General features: G+C 40.3%; 1 protein-coding gene across 5 annotated transcripts in view; it reads left to right on the top strand.

Moving 5' to 3' along the window:
- Nucleotides 1–19,249, top strand: part of LOC148357504 (rho guanine nucleotide exchange factor TIAM1-like) — a 105,929-nt gene that overhangs the window by 42,515 nt on the left and 44,165 nt on the right. For 4 of the 5 annotated variants that reach the window (XM_088346481.1, XM_088346485.1, XM_088346482.1 and 1 more), the window contains 7 exons: nucleotides 937–1,771; nucleotides 5,581–6,007; nucleotides 7,070–7,242; nucleotides 11,240–11,464; nucleotides 14,628–14,813; nucleotides 17,247–17,468; nucleotides 18,800–18,970. In XM_088346481.1, coding sequence (XP_088202607.1) covers nucleotides 947–1,771; nucleotides 5,581–6,007; nucleotides 7,070–7,242; nucleotides 11,240–11,464; nucleotides 14,628–14,813; nucleotides 17,247–17,468; nucleotides 18,800–18,970 — 2,229 coding nt within the window. In that variant the 5' untranslated portion in view covers nucleotides 937–946. The remainder of the gene's footprint in view (nucleotides 1–936; nucleotides 1,772–5,580; nucleotides 6,008–7,069; nucleotides 7,243–11,239; nucleotides 11,465–14,627; nucleotides 14,814–17,246; nucleotides 17,469–18,799; nucleotides 18,971–19,249) is intronic. The other variant, XM_088346484.1, reaches the window with a different exon arrangement.

Genomic DNA, 19,249 nt, shown 5'->3' on the forward strand with positions numbered 1-19,249 from the left:
AGCATTGTGAAACCATTAACCTACATATGTAATCTATCATTTCTAACAGGGCTATTTCCAAATAGAATTAACATAACAAAAGTCATACCAATATACAAAAATAGAAACAAACACATCTACATCTTCACAAACAGGGAAGACCGGTTTCTCTGCTTCCTCAGTTCTCCATAAAAATAGAGAATATTTTTAATAATAGACTTGACACATTTATAGATGAGCATACATTAATTAACAAAAGTCAATATGGTTTTAAAGCAACAACAATGGCCATTATTTATGCAGTAGAAAAAATTACCAATAGCATAAGGGAGATACGCAGCTGGGATATTTATTGACTTAAAGCATTTGGTACTATAAATGATACACTATTTTAAAAAATTGGACCAATTTTGGATCATATTTGACTAATATATATAATATATATATGAGATATTTACAGGTTTGAGACCCTGGTGGGGACCAATTAACCCTCGCAGCCTGCTAGAGTTATTATATGGTATTCAAAATACTGTGATTTACGGTCTCGCCTTCAGGGCCCACTCGATATTCTGTTGTAGTGCGAGTACAGTACATATCCTACATTGTCTTCGTTTCATATTTTGTTCACTTGGAGCTATTCGGTGTTCCATCATTATTATTCTTATTATCATGGTCTCGTTGTCATGGCATACCTGTTGTTGTTTGGGTGTATGTTCTGCGTTATTTTTCTTTCATGCTTTCCTCAGTTAGACCCAGTTCGTGTTTCTTTAACGTGTCTCATAGTCTCGCCATTTTGGTAATTTTCTTGTTGTTCTGTCACCATTTGGGTATTTGTCTTGCGTTGCTTTCTTTCACATTTTGCTCCATTCAAGTTAGTCAGCGTAAGCTTACATTGCTATAGTCATTTGATCAATCGTCATAGAGAAGATGTCCATTGACAGCTGCCTTGTCCCCTAGACGCTGAATCATGGGAAATGCGGAAAGCCAGCACGGGGAGCATGCCTTCTTCGCTCCGGAACGCGGCTACCTTTCCCGGAAAACATCGCGCTCACTTCGCTTTTCCACCAAGCGACGCTGCCGGCACACCTCATCCGGCAAAATGGAGCACCGCAATTCCGAGGCCAGCACCCGTTCCAGCAGCACTCCCAGCATCCCCCAGTCCCTGGCCGAAAACGGCCTGGACCCCTTCAACCAAGCCGACGTCCTGCCAGATTTTGGGAGCCCCGTTTGGGTAGACCGTGTGGCTATGAACCTCAGGCCCATGTCTTTCCACCACGACCCGGCTGGTTCTGCTGTTCTCATCACGCTTCCCGGACCAACCGCTGACGAGGCTTTGGATTACTATGCCGGCGAGGTGACGTACATCCAGGACACCTCCAAGGAACCAGGATTCATGAACAAACGATCCAAGTCGGCCGATACCTGGAGGGAAGACAGTTTGGACTTTTCCCTGTCGGACATCAGCCAGGACCACTTGACCAGCACGGAGGAGATTGTCCCACCTTGTGGCGAGGCAGACTACCGGGGTCCGTTAAAATCCAGTCCCGCCGATTCTGCTGAGCGGGCAAACTCCTTTGATGAGCTTTACTGTCAAAAGAGACCTAACACTCAGTTCTCCAACCTGGTAGAGGGGAAGGAGGAAGACGGAAAGACGACTTCTGAGGAAGACAGGAATGCATATGGCGCTTTCACGTTGCCGTGCAGACGCTCGCATTGTCTTTCCGAGGGGCCGCGCCTGGCCAGGGAGACCATTGGGGCCAGCATGCAGGGCAGGAGGGCGCAGACTATCCAGGTAAGGTCCGTTTTTTTTTTCCTGGAAAACGAAACATTTGTTCATGGCCGCTATTGGTGTGTGAGTGTGTGTGTGAATGGGTAAGTGTGAAGCACATTGTAAAGCGTTTTGGGAGGTCTTCATTGACTTGAAAAGCGCTAAATCAATGCAGACCATTTACCATTTACCATTTGTTTACTGTGCAGTGGCTATGTTTACATGTAGGGAAATATCCAGGTTAAGGTCAATTATTGATATTTCTTTCACAATTCATTTCTTTAAGTTATTATAATTAGTGTAAACATTTAATTAATTGTAGTATTTTTTTGTACACAACTCTGTTCACTACGCATTATCAATTTCTGCATTAGTATCTTTGTAGTATTTCTATGGAAGTTTTTTTAGGTATTTCCATAGGAGTATTGTCTAGTATTTCTGTAGTATATTTGTAGTATTACTGTAGTTATACTTTTGTTGCATTTCGGCAGTTGTATTATTATAGCGTTTCCATAGAATTATTTTTGTAGTATTCCAATCGAAAAATTGTTGGAGTCAAGTCATATAACCCTTAATCGTAATATTTTCGTAGTATTTTTGTAGTATTGTAGTATTACCATAATATTATATATATATATTTTTTTTGCAATATCAATATAGTTGTATTTTTTAGTATTTCCATAGAATTCTTTTCTTTTCAGAATGAAAAAAAGTCATATACTAGGTCCCTGTTTTCAGCACTAAATTTCATATTTAGTTTTTGTAGTAATTTGGTAAAATTATTGTAGTACAGTTTACTGTAGTACAGGCGTAGGCAAACTTTTTGAGTCGCGGGCCGCATTGGCTTAAACATTTTTTGAATGGGCCAGGAGGAGAAAAAAATGTTGATTACGGTACATTTTTTGTATGTAGCAATACAGTCTCGAATACAAACCTCAGCAATACCTGAGTGTAGCTCATATGCTGTCAGACAGAGGAAATAAAAGCTACTGGACTTGTTCTAGGTTTGAGGAGTGGTAATATTTATTTTGTTAATTTCGGGCAGCATGGCGGGGCAGTGGTTAGCGCATGTCCGGCACAGTTCTAAGGTCATGAGATCGGACCTTCCTGTGTGGAGTTTGCATGTTCTCCCCGTGGGTTGCGTGGGTTTCCTCCGGGCACTTGGGCTTCCTCCCACATTCCAAAAACATGCATGTCAGGTCAATTGGCCGGTCCAAATTGTCCCTAGGTGTGAATGAGCGAGAGACCTGTCTGTCCCTGTGTGCCCTGCGACTGACTGGCAACCAGTTCAGGGTGTCCCCTGCCCACTGCCCGAAGACAGCTGGGATGAGCTCCAGCACCCCCACGACCTTACTGAAGATAAGCGGTGCAAATAATGGATGGATGTTTTATTTATTATTCAGTTTGATAGCCGGTCATCTACTCTAATTTCGTTGTTAACCTATTTTTAGTAGCAAAATTTACGTTTATCTGCACTGATAGGGTTTAGAATTAACAATCAATCTATTTTGTGTCAGAATAAGTTACACAGTAATACACTTTGAATTTCAATAACAGTTCAAATGAATAACAAGAAGATTCATTAAATAAGCAAAGAAAACACAATTCCAATATTTTCCAGTTCAGGGGATCTCAAATGCATGGGTGGAGAAGCACCATGTCCCTGCGAACCCTGCCACTGGCTGGCAACCAGTTCAGGTTGTCCCCTGCCCACTGCCTAAGGACAGCTGGGATGGGCTCCAGCACCCCTGCAACCCTACTGAGGATAAGCGATGCAGATAATGGATGGATGGATGGATAGTTTTATTGATGACACACAAAGATCAAATGACGACAAAGTTGTCTCCACAATATTTTTTGTAATCGTCAGTCCTTTATTTACTATTCATTCATTTAATTATTGATTAAATTATTCATTTCAGGCTGTAACGTTCTTTGTGTGCAAATGTAAATATCACTTCAATGCATAACAGAATGCCTGAAATGAAGTGGGCCGAAAAAACTTATTAAATCCCACTCACTTTTCTGATTTATAGCACTTTAAAGTAAATAAAATTTCCTGCCACTTTTTTGAATTGATATTCCCAGCAGGTGCAAAACAAATTGTACAGCTCACAGGCAAGGGGCCGGGTGAAAAAGCCCCACGGGCCCGTGTGACCCTCGGACCCTAGTTTGCCGACCCCTGGTCTAGAAACCTTGGCGTTGCAAGCAAGACCTTGCAAAATATTCACCACAATACCCCCTTTTTTATTTGTGTCTGAGTGTTTCCTTTAGTGCATAATCCGTACAATCAGATTAAGAGTCTGAGGAAAGCTCACATTTTGTTTTTTTATGTCTAGGACGGGTACCATTGAGTTTCCAGTTGAAATGTTTTAGCTTTTGTGATGCTAATGAGGGGGGGGGGTTGCAAAAGTGTCACGGTAAGAATACTGTGCATGGTGGCCCTTGTCACTGTGAGGCCCCCCAACACCTGCCCCCCTCCAAAAAAGAGCTCAAAAGCGCTTGATTAGTTCACGTGATTGGTCGGCAAAGCGCACCCCCCTCCCCGTTTTCATCTCCCGGGAGCTATTGGCCATGTGTATCCCAGTGATGGGAATTGCAGCTCTTTTTAGAGAACCGTTTTTTTCGGTCCGACTCACCTAAATGATTCGGCTCCTAAACGGCTTTTCAGATTATTTGTGTTGTTGCTATTGGTTAGCACGTGTGCGACACAGTTCTAAGGTCTTGGGAACCTCCTTTGTGGGTTCAAATCCAGCTATCGGACTTCCTGTTCAGAGTATATATGTTCTCCCCGTTCCTCCGGGCACTCCGGTTTCCTCAAACATCCCAAAGACATGCATTTCAGGTGAATTGGCCGGTCCAAATTGTCCCTAGGTGTGAATGAGCGAGTGAGTTGTCTGTCCCCGTGTGCCCTGCGATTGGCCGGCAACCAGTTCAGGGTGTCCCCTGCCCACTGCCCGGAGATGGCTGGGATGGGCTCCAGCCCTCCCGCGACCCTAATAAGGATAAGAGGTACAGCTAATGAGATGAGATGAGACATATATACACCAGGAGTCTGTGATCTTTTTCAAGCATGATGCTACTTTTTGTCACTAAATAGCGAAAGGGCATCCCAGAGCCCAGCCCAGCTATTTTGGGGCATTGGGCAGCGGACACCCTGAACTGGTTGCCAGCCTGTCGCAGGCCACACAGCGACAGACAACTCACTCGCACATTCACACCTAGGGTCAATTTTGACCGGCCTATCAACCTGACAGGCATGTTTTTGGATTGTGGTTCCTCCCCACCAGAGTGCCTGTAGGAAACACACGGGAAGAACATGCAAACTCCAGAGGTAAGGTGGTAGCTGGGTTTGATCCTATGTCCTCAGAACTTTGCCGCACTCAGCCGCCGTGCCGCCAAATTTAATATGAATTTCTAAAATGTCTAAAAACCTGTACATATCCTTATTGGAGGGGAGCCATCTCCCATCGTTCACTTTGAAGAGTCGGCTCAATGAGCCATTACATTCGGCACATCGCTAGTGTGTGGGAGAACGCACAGGGGCATGGGCAAGGGTGCACAGGGGGAGGAGGACACGGGTGGGGGGCATCAGGGGGGTTGGGCAGACGTTGTGGTGCCACAACCGGGGGAAGCTGCACTTGAACAACAGCAGCAAGAAACTTGTGCTGGGCAACATGTTTTTTTTAAATCCAGTTTTTGGGCAATTTCTAACACAAAAACCGTGAACCCAGATTGTGTTTTCCCTGGTGCTAGGCAGGGGCGGGGCCATTTTGGATGTAGTGTCTTGTGATGATGTCATTATGCCGTCTCACCTGTGCCACGCCCCCCAGGATGTCACGGCAGGCGAGGGCAGCGAATATGAGGACAGTGGCATCGACGGGGTGACTTTGGAGTCAGAGCCCCGGCCCTACAAAAGTGGGTCGACCCGCTTCGGCGGCAGCGACAGCGGGAGTAGCACCGGAAACGACGGTGGCCGGGCCGGTGTGGCGTCTGACCCCATCCAGGGCGTCTACGAGAACTTCCGTCAAGAGTTGGAGATGAGTTCCTGCCAGACGGCGAGTTTGGACGAGGTCTTGAGTGACGAACAGAGCACCTTAAGCTCCGCCTATCCTTCGGAGGCAGGTCTTTTGGGGGGGCGGGGCACAGTGCGCAAGGCGGGGCAACTGGCTGTCAAGAACTTCCTGGTGCACAAGAAGAACAAGAAGGTGGAGCCTGCCGCGAGGCGAAAGTGGAAAAGCTACTGGGTGTCGCTTAAAGGTTTGTTGTCTCATCACGTCTCGCTTTTGATTGTTCGCCATATTGTATTGATGTCCGGGTGACAAAACTCGGTTAAAGCTTGACTTAGCTTAGTGCTTCTCAATTATTCTCTGTCATGCCCCCCTCCATTAAGAATGCCACTGCCCCCTAGTGTAAAATAGGTGTAATTGCACTTTATGAACATAAAAAAGATGTTCCCCGGGCCTAACTGACTTAGCTTTATTATTGTTTCTGTCATCTTTTTTGGGGCTTAGTATACAGCAGAACCCCAGGATACGACCTGAATGCATTCTAAAGGGGGAGTCGCAAAGGGGAATTGCTCTATAGCGGGGTATTGAAATCTATGTTAACCAGCTATTCCGACCCTCAAGTACCCGAGATGAAAACATTAAAATAAAATAAAAATATAGGAATTAATACTCATTTGTAATGGTAAATGGTAAATAGACTGCATTTAATAGCGCCTTTCAAGTAACTGAAGACCTCCCAAAGCCCTTTACAATGTACTTCACACTTACCCATTCACACAAACACTCACACACAGATAGTGGAGTCAGGCAAATGCGCTAACCACTGCGCCGCCGTGCTGCCCACATGTCATTATTATTATTTTAATTTTATTTACCTATTTTTTAATTTATTTTCTCTGTACCTTTGCAGCACTTTCTGTTCCCTTGAAAAATGTTTCATTATGAAACAGTCAAACAATACACAGTTGAAACTTTCATGCCAATTTTATTTACGTTTAAATTTACATTTGTAATGATGCAATGTTCAATAAAAAAAGAAAGTGGTACTACAACTCTCAGCGCCACAATAGAATTGCGTGTGCTCTTATTTGCAATGTTTTAAGTACTTAGTGACCCAAAAATCACGTAAAATAACAAATCGATGATTTAAGTAGTTGCCAACTGTTTTAATAATCAATCTTAATTGATTTTATCGATTAGTTCTTGCAGCCCTAAAGGTAATAATTCTCTTGCAAGCTGTTCATACCATATTCGAGCGGAATTGAAAACTTATTTCCTTTGAAAGTAGCATTTAAAATCTTTTTTCCCTCAGGCTGCACCCTATTTTTCTACGAGACGGACGGGCGCTCGGGTATCGACAACGGAAGCACCCCCAAATACGCCGTCTGGGCGGAGAACAGCATTGTGCAGGCCGTGCCCGAACACCCCAAAAAAGATTTTGTCTTCTGCCTCAGCAACTCGCTCGGAGACGCCTTCTTGTTCCAGGTAAGATCACAAGATTATAGACATATATTTTTTTTTATTTTTAGTGTTGTTTCGTTTCTGGAATACAGTAGACCCCCGAGATACACAATTACTGTATGGCGGCGGATAGAAACCTGTGATTGAGCTAATGCGCCCCCAAGATAAGAACATTCAAATAACAAAATGTATGATAAAATAACGTAATAAATGAACATACACATAGAGGAAAAAAAATGTATTCATTTTTGGTGTGATGTAACTTGAGGTACAGTGGAGTAGCAAGGGGGAAGAGAATGTGACTTCTAATGAAAACTGATTTAAAAACTTCCAAGGATTGTCATGCCCTTAGATTTCCTTGCTTTAATCGCCTCCCTATTTGCAATTATAGTCCTGCCTGTTGATTGTTTATGGAAATGCAGGGTAGCCATTAGTGTGCCTTCGTTGTATTTTTTGAGAATCATAAGCTTTGTTTTCATGGTTATCATGTTTTTGCTTCTCACTTTCTCACTGCAGGCCTCAGACCCATAGCAAAACAAATTTGGTGACACGAGCTTGCAGCATATAATAACATATCTTTATCTTCATGATGCCGTGACGCAAATCAATAGCAGACCGGCATTTAGAATGATTTGTTGTCGATGTTGTATGGTGGGAAAAATGCCGTAACAAGGGGGCCAAAACACATTGTATTCGATGTAGAGAGAATATCTGGCTAGCCACAAAAATTACAACGTTGCCATCTCTATTCAGTTCCAACTCCCCTTTCCCCACATGGTGCCCTTTCTTTTGCTAATTAGAAGCTTGCAATTTTGTCTTGATGTCTCATTGTCCGATTGGTTTTCGTTTTAGTTTTCTTAAAATAAAGCTTTGATCATCATTTATTTTTATATCAATGAGCTACTAAATGGATAATTTAAAAGCTAAGAAATGTTTTGAGAAATGCTTCCGTCATTATAAATACGAGAGACAAAGAGGCTAGTTTGATCTGATTCTGGTGATGGATCTTCAGCCCCACCTACTGGGTGAACCGGTGATTCGCAAATTAGATACTAAAACCTAAGAAAACAATTCAAAGCAAGTCAGTCCCCTTCCGTCCACATCCTATTGCGAAAACATTCTTAGTCAGGGACGCTGTAAACTGGGGTTTTACTGTATTTTTTCAGCCATGTAGCCTTGACCAGTGCAAAACTTTTTTTTATACCAGGCAAAATAATATAAAATTAAATAATAATACATTTAAATATTTGATCTGATTTGTCATTTGCTAATCAGATGTAAGACCAAGCCCAAAAAAGAATACCGGTAATTCTTATGAGTAACGTATAATCTGAAAAAAGTCAAAATAGATAATTGAGGAAACCATTGTAGCAATTTTGCTGATAATCTTGCTCATTTTAAATATATTTTCCATTTTAAAATGTATTTTAAGATTTACAATAATCCAAACGATTTGCCATATCAGAAAATGTTTCTCACTTAAGTGTTTTATTTTATTTTATTTTATTTTACTAGAAAAGGTGAGAAAAACATTTAAATTAATAAAACTAACACCTTAAGTTTAAGAAATATTTTTTCTCATTTCTCTAGAAGAAATACGATCCCAAATTTAGGATAAATAATACTTCTCTACAATTAGCCATGTACGTGAATTTTGGCCTTTTTAAACCCAAAAGATGTTTGTTTGTAGTGTGCTCTTGCAGTAAAAATGTATGATTTCTTTCATTTCTTTATTCATTTTTTCCTCTACTTTAAAGCATACTATTCAAAATGGAAAAATAAGTAAAGACATTTAAAAATTCATTTAGGGTTTCTATTATGTTTCCCATAAATAAGGACATTGTTTAATAATGACATTTAAACCATTTTAATGACATGACTTAACTTGATTCAATACCTGGGATGTACATTTGAGTACCACTAAGATGGCAGGAATGAGTAATTTACAAAAGGGGAGCAAAAATAATCACATGGTAAGATTATGCATAGAAATTTACTTTGCTTTTGAAAATAAATGTGTATCGGTGATTTCTTTTTGCAGTAACATTTTGGTGTCATGATTTTTGAAGAGAAATATCCTATGTTTCATGTTTTTAGAATTTTATTACAACATTGATCTGTTTAACACTAACGAATACATTGTGGTTAAGCTCAGGGATGATACAATTATAATTACAGCTTGTTTTATAACAACATTTTAACAACAAAGCTTATTTTTGAAAAGTCTTATGTTCATAAACGCAAACATATGTACGATATGAAGTTAATTTTAATATTATTAATATGTTATATTATTATTTATTACGACTCCCTGAAATAATTCCCCCCAATTGTATGTCCCCACTCCAAACTAGTAGGTTTATAGACATTGAGTGGAATTTATATTTATCTGATCAACTTTCAGCTAGCTAACTTTCATCAGTGTAACAAAACTTTAATGACTAAATCTAATATATTTGTTTAAAACACTACTCAATAAATGTTTTCCATAATTTTCCATATCGGGGTATAACTTTAAGATTGACCCATACATTATAACACGTTTCAAATCAAATATAAAGTAAAGTGAGTAAAGGTCAAAGCTTATCTCTTTTCCACAGTTGAACTCCAACCAAAATCAAACAATGTCACTTCCTGGAAATGGCTTTTATTGAATTGTAGTCTTTTCGGAAAGCAATTGGGCACAATCCAACTGGGTGGAAAATTACTCCTGGGACTTGTCGAATTTGAACAAAAGAGCAAGTAAAAATATAAATTCATTATATTTACTTGAAAAAATAAATTAAGTTGAGTGTAGTTTTTCAAATTATTAAAGAAAAAAAAAAGATTTTGAGGAACATGATTACATTGCACTGCAGACACAATAAAATTGACCATGTGTGTCACCAAAAAGTTTTCTAAAAGAGAAAATAATATTTAAATAACATTTTATTTAGGGTTGAATGATTGCAAACACTTAAATCGGGGGTCTCAAACTCAATTGAGTTGAGGGCTGCTGAAGCTAGGATTCAGAGAAGTTTGGCCAAGTGGTGCTTTCCACAAAAACAGGGATGATAAAAACATCCTGCTGTTCTTAAAGGGAAAGTGTTTTATATTTGTCCACTAGATGTCAGTGAAATGTGTAGTGCAACCAAAATGAATCCAGGGAAGACTACAAACTACATATACTGAAAATGAGCAAAAGGCACCTTTTTCTTCCAATTTCCCTCAGACTTTTTCCAAAGAAAGACAAAAAGAAGGGAATTTAAAAAAAAGAATATAAAATAGGAAAGAAGAAATATCAAAAAGAGGCAAAAAATTAAAACAGAAAAAAACAAAAGTACGGAGAGAAAAAAGCAAAGGTAGGAAAATTGAGATAAAGAAAGAAAAAAAAGGAACTAAAGAGGACATAAGACAAAATTAGGAAAAAAATGCAACTTTCTCTTTTTCTTTCTTTTTCTCTTTTGTTTCTTTTTCTTTTCCCTTTCTACGCGAGTTTTACTTTTTTGTATTTCTTTTTTATTTTATTTTATTTTTGTCTCTTTTTTTTCTCTATTTTCCTTTTTGCCTTTTTTTTCTTTTCTTATTTATCTTCCCTTCAAAAGTAATAAGGTGCATGTTGGTCACTTTGAACCTCTGTATTTTGTCTTTTTACGTTGTGGTTTTATGATTTCACAATACAATGTGGATGCTTTTCATGGCACAATAGAATACAGAGACATCTTGTGGGAAAATAGTACACACTGGGGGCAGTGAGTTTGAGACACCTAACCTAAAGTGAATAATTAAGATACTTTTTGATAACATTTTGCATATTTTAGAGAAAAATTAGGCTATGGGAAAGATGAGGACATGAAATGTTACTCCAAAACCACATGATTTATTTATGTATTTATTTGTATATTCATTTTCCCAATAGATTACATTCAAATAGTTTATAAAGTTTATTATATAGAGAATCATACATATATTTATCATAAATATGAAGTGTGACCTAATTACGTAATGTTTTATTTATTTTTACGATATTGTGAATTTTCAGACGTGCAGCCAGACAGAGCTGGAGAACTGGATCACGGCTGTGCACTCTGCGTGTGCCAGCGCCGTAGCCCGAGAGCATCGGCGCAACGATACGGTTGGCCTCCTCCGTGCCGAGATAAAAAAACTGGAGCAAAAAATCGACATGGACGAGAAGATGAAGAAGATGGGCGACATGCAGCTGGCCGCCGTCATTGACGCAAAGAAGAGGAAAACCATCCTCGATCAGGTAATCTGCCCATCCGTGGATTTTATTTGATTTTGTTACCTGGGAATACAATATGTCACAGAAGTGAGTCTACCTCTCAAAGAGTCGTCAGAGATGTCATTATAGTATTTGATAGAACAACACTGAAGAGACAACACTTTGACACAATGAAAAGAAGTCTGTGTAAAGCATAAATTGCAGTGTAAATTGATTCCCCCCTACAAAATTAAAATATAATCAGGGCCGTTGCTAGCCATTATGGTGCCCTAAGCACGAATGCTTCCCATATAGCACATTTGCGCTCTACGCAGTTCGCATTATGTGCGTTTGTATGGCTACGGCCCTGAATATAGTGATTAATAGCTAAATCCCTGGCAACAAAAGTGAGTACACCCCAAGACATTCCACCCCTAAATGTACAAACAATGCAATGCTTGTAATACCCTTCACTACTCGCTCCCCTTTTGCACTGGATTCAGCCCCGTTTTTTTCTGCAATATACGTCAGCAAAAGCGAGCGGCGGGTAGAGCTTGGTTATGTGATCGGATCCGCCCAGTCACGTGACGGTCAGTTTTCACGCCCAGCCTTACTTGACACAAGCTTTACAGCTGTGTTTATTTTGACAATCTTTACTGGTCACTAAAAAAAATTGTGGCACTATAAAAAGATTGATGAACATGCACAGCATCATATTCAAATGCTATCTAAGAACGATAGGCGCAGGAGTGCTGTCAGCCATGCTGAAAAGATTGAAAAGGTGAGGGTTCAGCCTGTAAGTACTCAAACCATGCGCTGCACACTTCATCAAATTGGTTTGTGTGACTTTTGCCCCAGAAAGAAGCCTCTTCTGAAGGCTGTCCACTAGAAATACTGCCAAAGGTTTGCTGAATATATATCACCAAAGGCCATGGCTTGCCAAAAAATACTCTCTGCTCTGATGAGACAAAGATTGTTTTTTTTGGTTCAAATAGTATAAAGCATGTGTGGCGGCAACCAGTTGAAGAGTACAAAGATGTTTGGGTTGTGCCTACGGTCAAGCATGGTGGTGGGAATGTCATGGTTTGGGGTTGACCGAGTGCAACTAAAGTTGGGGAGTTGCATTCCATTGATGGGAACATGAATTCTAGTTTATTCTGTGAAATACTGAAGCAGTGAACGATCCCATCCCCGTGGAAACTGGGTCAGCGGGCAGTGTTAAAGCATGACAAAGACCCCAAACAGGACTCTAAGATAACCACGGCTTTTCTAAAGGAGCTAAGAGTAAAGGTGGTGGACTGGCCAAGTATGTCTACAAATTGAAACTCAATAGAACATCTTTGGGGCATCCCTCCGCGGAAGGTAGAGAAGCGCAAGATCTCGATTATCCCACAGCTCCGTCATGTTGTCATGGAGGAGTGGAAAAGCATTCCAGCTACAACCTGTGAGGCTCTAGTTACATCCATGCCCAGGATGATTAAGGCGGTTCTGCAAAATCATGGTGGCCACACTTTCACTTTGGGGTGTACTCACCAGGGGTTTAGCTACTAATGGCTATAATTTGAGATTTTTGAGGGGAAAATACATTTACACTGATATATAAGCTTAAAAAAGACTACCTTTTATTTTGTCAAAGTGATGTTTCTTCAGTGTTGTTCAATTAAACATTATAATTAAATCTCTGCAGAAATGTGAGGGTGTTCTCACTTTCGTAACATATTGTTTGACGTCACACTTTATAGGCCCAATAGAAAAAAAGAGCAGACAATTAAGTCACTTGACACCACGCCATAATGTTCAATTTGCTGATACTATCAGTCTGGAAGCATTTATGTTTCTCATTAAAAATGGATTTGGATTCTGGATTCGAGGCGTTGCACAATTTTGTTGTGTTTCATCACTAGCTCTCAATACTTACATTTTGTTTTGAAGATCTTTAGTAGTAGTACAGCAACTTGCTTTGTCTCCTCTCTATCTCTCCGTAATTATAATAGTGTGTTAAAAAATATTGATATCCTTTGAGATGCAAATATCACAGAAAGAACATGATTAAGGCAAATGCAATTAAACTGAATTAATGTTGAAGATCATAAGATATATTCTGAATGAGAATGCAAACGAATGTGGATTATATGAACGATTTTACAAATGTTCAAAATGCGCACAGCGTGAGACCGCGCATACGTCAAATCGGTAATCCAGCTCCTGACAAACACGCTGATGTACCTCTTGGGTAAGAGACTACAGCAAACTACTATTTGTTTTGCTTTTTATCGACGAATTAGCTGCTTGTGAGTCAATACAGGGAAATACATATATTTACTATAATGAATTATTAATAGTCAAATGATATCACATTTTTTGAAACACCCTGTGTATCTTGATTCTTTTATAGAAGTAGTAAAATAAATTTTGGTCATTTCTCTTATCTTCCTCTCTGTATTTCTGTAGAAGTAGTAGCACAACTTGGTAGTGTCTCGTCTCTGTCACTCCATAATTATGATCTGTTTTTATTTTCTGTAGAAATTCTTATACAACTTGGTCATGCCTCATCTCTGCCAACTCATAATTAGAATATATCTTGATTTTTTTTTTATAGATGTAATACTACAACTAGGTTGTGTCCTCTCTCTGCCTTTCCATAACTAGTCTTGATTTTCTATTGAAGTAGTAGCACAATTTGGTCATGTCTTCTATCTGCCACTCTGTAATTTGGATTCTCTACAGAAGTAGTAACACAACGTGGTCATGTGTCCTCTCTACTTCTCCATAATTACAATATATTTTGAATTCTAGAGTGAGAAGTAGCACAACATATCTGCTCTCTGCCTCCTCATAATTGTAATATATCTTTTTATTTATTCTATTTTTTAATAAAAGTAGTTGTACAACTCTTCTTTACCTCTTGATAATGTGCATGAGGCTGTGCCACCCTCCATAATAATGAGTTGTCTTAAAGGAGAAATGGAACGCTCTTTGTCAGGCGCTACCCAATCGGGGCGGTTCTGTCGGGTCAATGTCAGGTTCCCCCATTGTCCCTAAGTAAACCGATAAAAAGCATGAAAAACTGCTGGCAGTCGCCAGAAGGTGGCCGCATTATCGCCGTTCTGGCAGGCGGCGTTGCGAGCCTTTCCTAAACCAGAGAGAACTAGGCCAGAACATTTCAAGTGAGTGGACGAGTGAACTGGAATTTTTTCCGCTGTGGCAGATATTCCTGTGGGAGCAGAACCTGGAGCAGTTCCACATGGACCTCTTTAGATTCCGATGTTACCTGGCCAGCCTGCAGGGTGGCGAACTGCCCAATCCAAAGCGTCTTCTGGCTTTTGCCTCGCGGCCCACTAAGGTGGCCATGGGACGCCTCGGGATTTTCTCTGTCTCCTCCTTCCATGCCCTGGTAAGATGCACACTTTTTAACCCAAAATCTCTCGCAGGCTGCTAACAGGTGACTTGACACGTTTAGATTTTCAAAAAAAAAAACACATGAGTTGATATTTTAATTTTAAACTACACCATCTCTCACAGGAACAGGCCAAACAGAATTAGCTCATTTTAACCGTAAATGTCTAGTAGCCTGCTAATAGGCACTGTAACATTCATCCATCCATTATCTGCACCGCGTATCCTCAGTAGGGGTCGCAGGGGTGCTGGAGCCCATCCCAGCTATCTTCGGGCAGTGGGCAGGAACACCCTCGACTGCTGGCCAGTCAGTAACAGAGACAAGTCACTCACTCATTCACACTTAGGGACAATTTTTGTTAGGCCAATCAACCTGACATGTATGTTTTTGGAATGTGGGAGGAAACCAAAGTGCCCGGAGTAAGCCCACGCAAGCACGAGGAGACATGCAAACTATGCACAAGAGGGTTCAATCTCATGACCTCAGGACTGTGCCGCTCACGTGCCGCTTGGCGGTGCAGTGTAACAAGTTCATTTTAAAGTAAAACCCTGATTTAATAGTTTAATTTTAAGGAGAAAGTGTGTGGTTTGTCCCTGCCTGTATTTTAAATCATCTCTCACAGTAAGATGCTTGTTTTTCACCAAAAATGTCTTGTTGGATATTAGCAGTCAACACAATGAGTTCATTTTTTATGATTAAATATTTACATTTTAACAAAGAAAAGTGCTGGTTACACCCAGGTTTGTCCAGGTAACATAATAAGTTAATTTTAGAAAAAAAAGATAGTTTAGTTTTGCGAATAAAAGTGCCTTACACACTCTGGCCTGTCCCTGCCAGTATTTCCCAGTTTTTCTGGAGGGTTGGAAAAGGTGGTAGGTGTATTGTGGAAAGTAAAAATGGCTCATAAAGGAAATAAGCAGACATTTTCTATAGCGTGTTTGATGGGTGTGAACCACAATGACAAATCGGCAGTTACGCTTTTCTTTGTGTGCACAATAACCTTCCAAGTAGCAAGGCATCACTCTACAGATTTTTGCTGGATTTAGCTCATATTTTCACTAATATAGTTGCTAGCCAAATTGGCAAATAGCATCAGTCGGAGCTAGTTTTACGCAAGGGGAGGGACCTTTTTGACTTAAAAAGCCATAATAGCAAAATATTATGATTTTATTTTTTATTTTTGGGGGGGGAGAGAGAGCCGTACCATAAAGTTTAAGACAAATGTCAGCGAAACCGCATAACCCGCTCTCCAGATAAAATTTGATTTCACTGTGTAACTTTAGGTGATTTGATTACATTTATCAAATAAGAATAATACCAGAGCCCTTGTCCCATACCAACAAATATACCACCTTAAACTTGTCTCCCTCCCACAGTTACTTAAGATAGTTAAAGCTCATTTTGACCTTGTTTTCTTTTTCAGAAATAATGGTTTCAAAATAAGGTGCAAGCAGAGTTGTTTTGTTAAAATGTCACAAAATACTGCAAACAAGGATACTGACATATTTACCTTCGGTGCAGACTGCGCTGGGCAGAGAGAAGTGCACTGTGTGCATAACTCCGCCCACCCCTACCGCTCACCCATTAAAATGGTTCTGTGTGCTTGGCTGGCGTGTCTGGCTATTTAGATAGAATAGAATAGAATATACCTATATTGTCATTGTTACAAATGGGCTAACAAATTGTGACAACGAAATTGGGCATGACACTCCAGTTTTACACATTCAAGTGAGGTATGAGCAAGAAGATAAAAAAAGATTTACTGGAGGGACACAAGCCGCTGCGTGTAGTAGTCGCGCCGCCATGTTGGATCTACAGTTTTTCTGTGGGTTACATTATAAAGTGTCTTAACAGTAAACCTAAATTGTCTAATAAGCTTTCATAAAAAGGATGCCTTAGCGACGCACAGCCAAGACGGGGTTTGTTGGTGCGACACCTTGACTGTAAACTGTAAAGGAAGTACTGTATGCTCTTTAAATACTGGACGGAACCATCCACACTACTGGTGCTCCATCAGCAATGCGCGCACTAGACTTGGTTTTACACCTATAGGAATTTTATCCTATACGTGAAATCCGTATGTTTTTTTTTTCCTTAGACTTATGTACCATATATGTACCGTATATGGCCCGCGGGCAATAAGTTCCCGACCTGGTCACCTGTTAACTTAGCAGATATCTCCAATCTCCAGGACTTCCACTTCTATTTTTCATATTTTTAAAATCCGTTATCTAAAAAGAATAGCAGCTGTGCGGCCGCAATCCATTATCCTCAGTCAACTATTGCTACGAGTGGGAAAATTCCCAGGCATGTTAAAAAGTGGGTGATGGGTAATTTACTTTGCAGGGTTTTCACATTTCGCACGGTAAAGGAGTCCAATAGATGACTTCCGGGTAGAAAATAAAATGTTCTCCTGTGCTTTTTTCTCAGGTGGCAGCTCGTACGGAGAACAGCGTGCGGCGGCGGGCTCATGGCGTTTCCCGCTCGTGCAGTAAGCGTAAAAGTCGCTTCTCATCCCTGTGGGGCCTGGACACCACTTCTAAAAAGAAAACCAGGGCCCACCCTAGCATCGCTCAGGTTTTTGCAGATGGAGAAGAGCTCGTCAAAAGGACCACAGCTGGAATTTTTGTCGAGTCGACAAAGGAGGACCAGGTAAGGAAAAATTAGGTTTTATAGTGCCGTGAAAATGTATTTGCCCCATTACTGAATTCTGTGTTTTTTGGAAATGTATCCCTGGCAAAGGTTTCAGATAAAACCAATTTGAATATTACAGAGGGGACCAACCAAGGAAACACAAAAACATACCTGGCCCCATGTGAAAAAGTATTTGCCCCCTGAACCAAATAGCGAATTGGGCCACCTTTGGCAGTGATAACAGAAAATATTGGGTTACAATAATTGGAAATGAGTTTTTCAAAACATCGTGGAGGAATTTTGTCCAATTCTTCTTGTTTTAAATCTGCCATATTGTGAGTTTTTTTATTCCGGATAAACTGCCTGTTTAAGGTTACCCCACAGCATCTCGATTGGATTTAAATCAGGAGTTTTACTGGGCCACTTCAGGTCTTTCATTTTGGTCCTGAGTCAGCAAAGCAGCCCCAGACTTACTGTTTGGCATGTCCTTTTTGTCAAGTGCTGTCCCATTTTTACGTCAGATATAACTAGCTTCACACCTCCCAAAAAGTTTGATGTTTGACTCATTAGTCAACATAATCTTTCTCTAAAAGTCTTGAGGATAATCAAGATGCTTTTTGCCAAATGTGAGATGACTCTTTGTGTTCTTTTGTGACAGCAGTGGTTTTTGCCTGGAATCTCTCCCATGGATGTAATTTTTGGCTATTATCTTACTTATAGTGGAGTCATGATTAGTAAATGGTCTGGGGCTGCTTTGCTGCCTCAGCACCAAGGCGACTTGTTGAGTTTGACGGAATAACAAATTCTGGTGTTCACCAGAAGATCCTTAAGGAGAATGTCCAGCCGTCTGTTGGTGCCCTCAAACTCAAGCGCTCTTGGGTGATGCTGCAGGATGATTTAAAACACACCAGCAAGTCCACATCTGAATGTCTAAAAAAGAAAGAGTCAAAGTCTGGATTCAAAACTTAATCGAGATGCTGTGGTCTGACCTTGAAAAGGCCAACTAGAAACCCCCTCAATATGGCAGATTCAAAACAAATTTGCAAAGAAGTGTGGGCCAAAATTCCTCCACAGCCCTGTAAAAGACTCGTTATCAATATCGCAATTACTTTTTCTCATAGGGCCATATGTTTTTTTTTGTGCCTTAATAAATGGAATCATCATTTCAAAACTGCATTTTATATTTCCCTAGGTTGTCTCTGTATGATATTAAAATTGGTTTAATGATTTAAAACCTTTGTAAGTGATGAATATGGGAAAAAAAATCATTAAGGGGGCAAATATTTTTTCACAGGATTGTAGCTAGTGGTGTCAAATTGAGTGACTAGCATCATATTTTCGGCTCGCAGCTGAACACCGAGGCACCCGGGAAGAACGCTCTTCGTACCGGCGCCGAGAGCGAGACATGGGTGCCTGAGCACCTTACCCCGTCCTGGATTCTTTTGCCCAATGACAAGCCGGTGCTCAGCATCATCCAACCGGGAGAGTCGGCTCTCTGCGTGCTGGAAACCATTTGCAAGGTAGCCTGACGTTCAATCTTTAAATTCACCTGTGGGGTGAGATGTAAGGATATTAAATCCTAAATGACTTAAACTAGATCGTGATGAGAAAAAAGGAAAGATTGTTACATTCTATTTCGTTCCAGCAGTGCCCGGATTTAGTGCATATTCAGTTAATTCCGTCTTGCCTTCTTTCAGTTTATGTTGCTTTTATTCTTTAAATGTTTTCTACCCTTCTTCCATTTTTTTCACTCTTCGTTGCTATCTTCGTTTTTTTCTTCCGTGCTTACTTTAAAATTT

Source organism: Urocampus carinirostris, chromosome 10 (assembly GCF_059441175.1).
Source record: "Urocampus carinirostris isolate Australia breed hairy pipefish chromosome 10, RoL_Ucar_1.0, whole genome shotgun sequence".
In the NCBI taxonomy this organism is placed as follows: Eukaryota; Metazoa; Chordata; class Actinopteri; order Syngnathiformes; family Syngnathidae; genus Urocampus; species Urocampus carinirostris.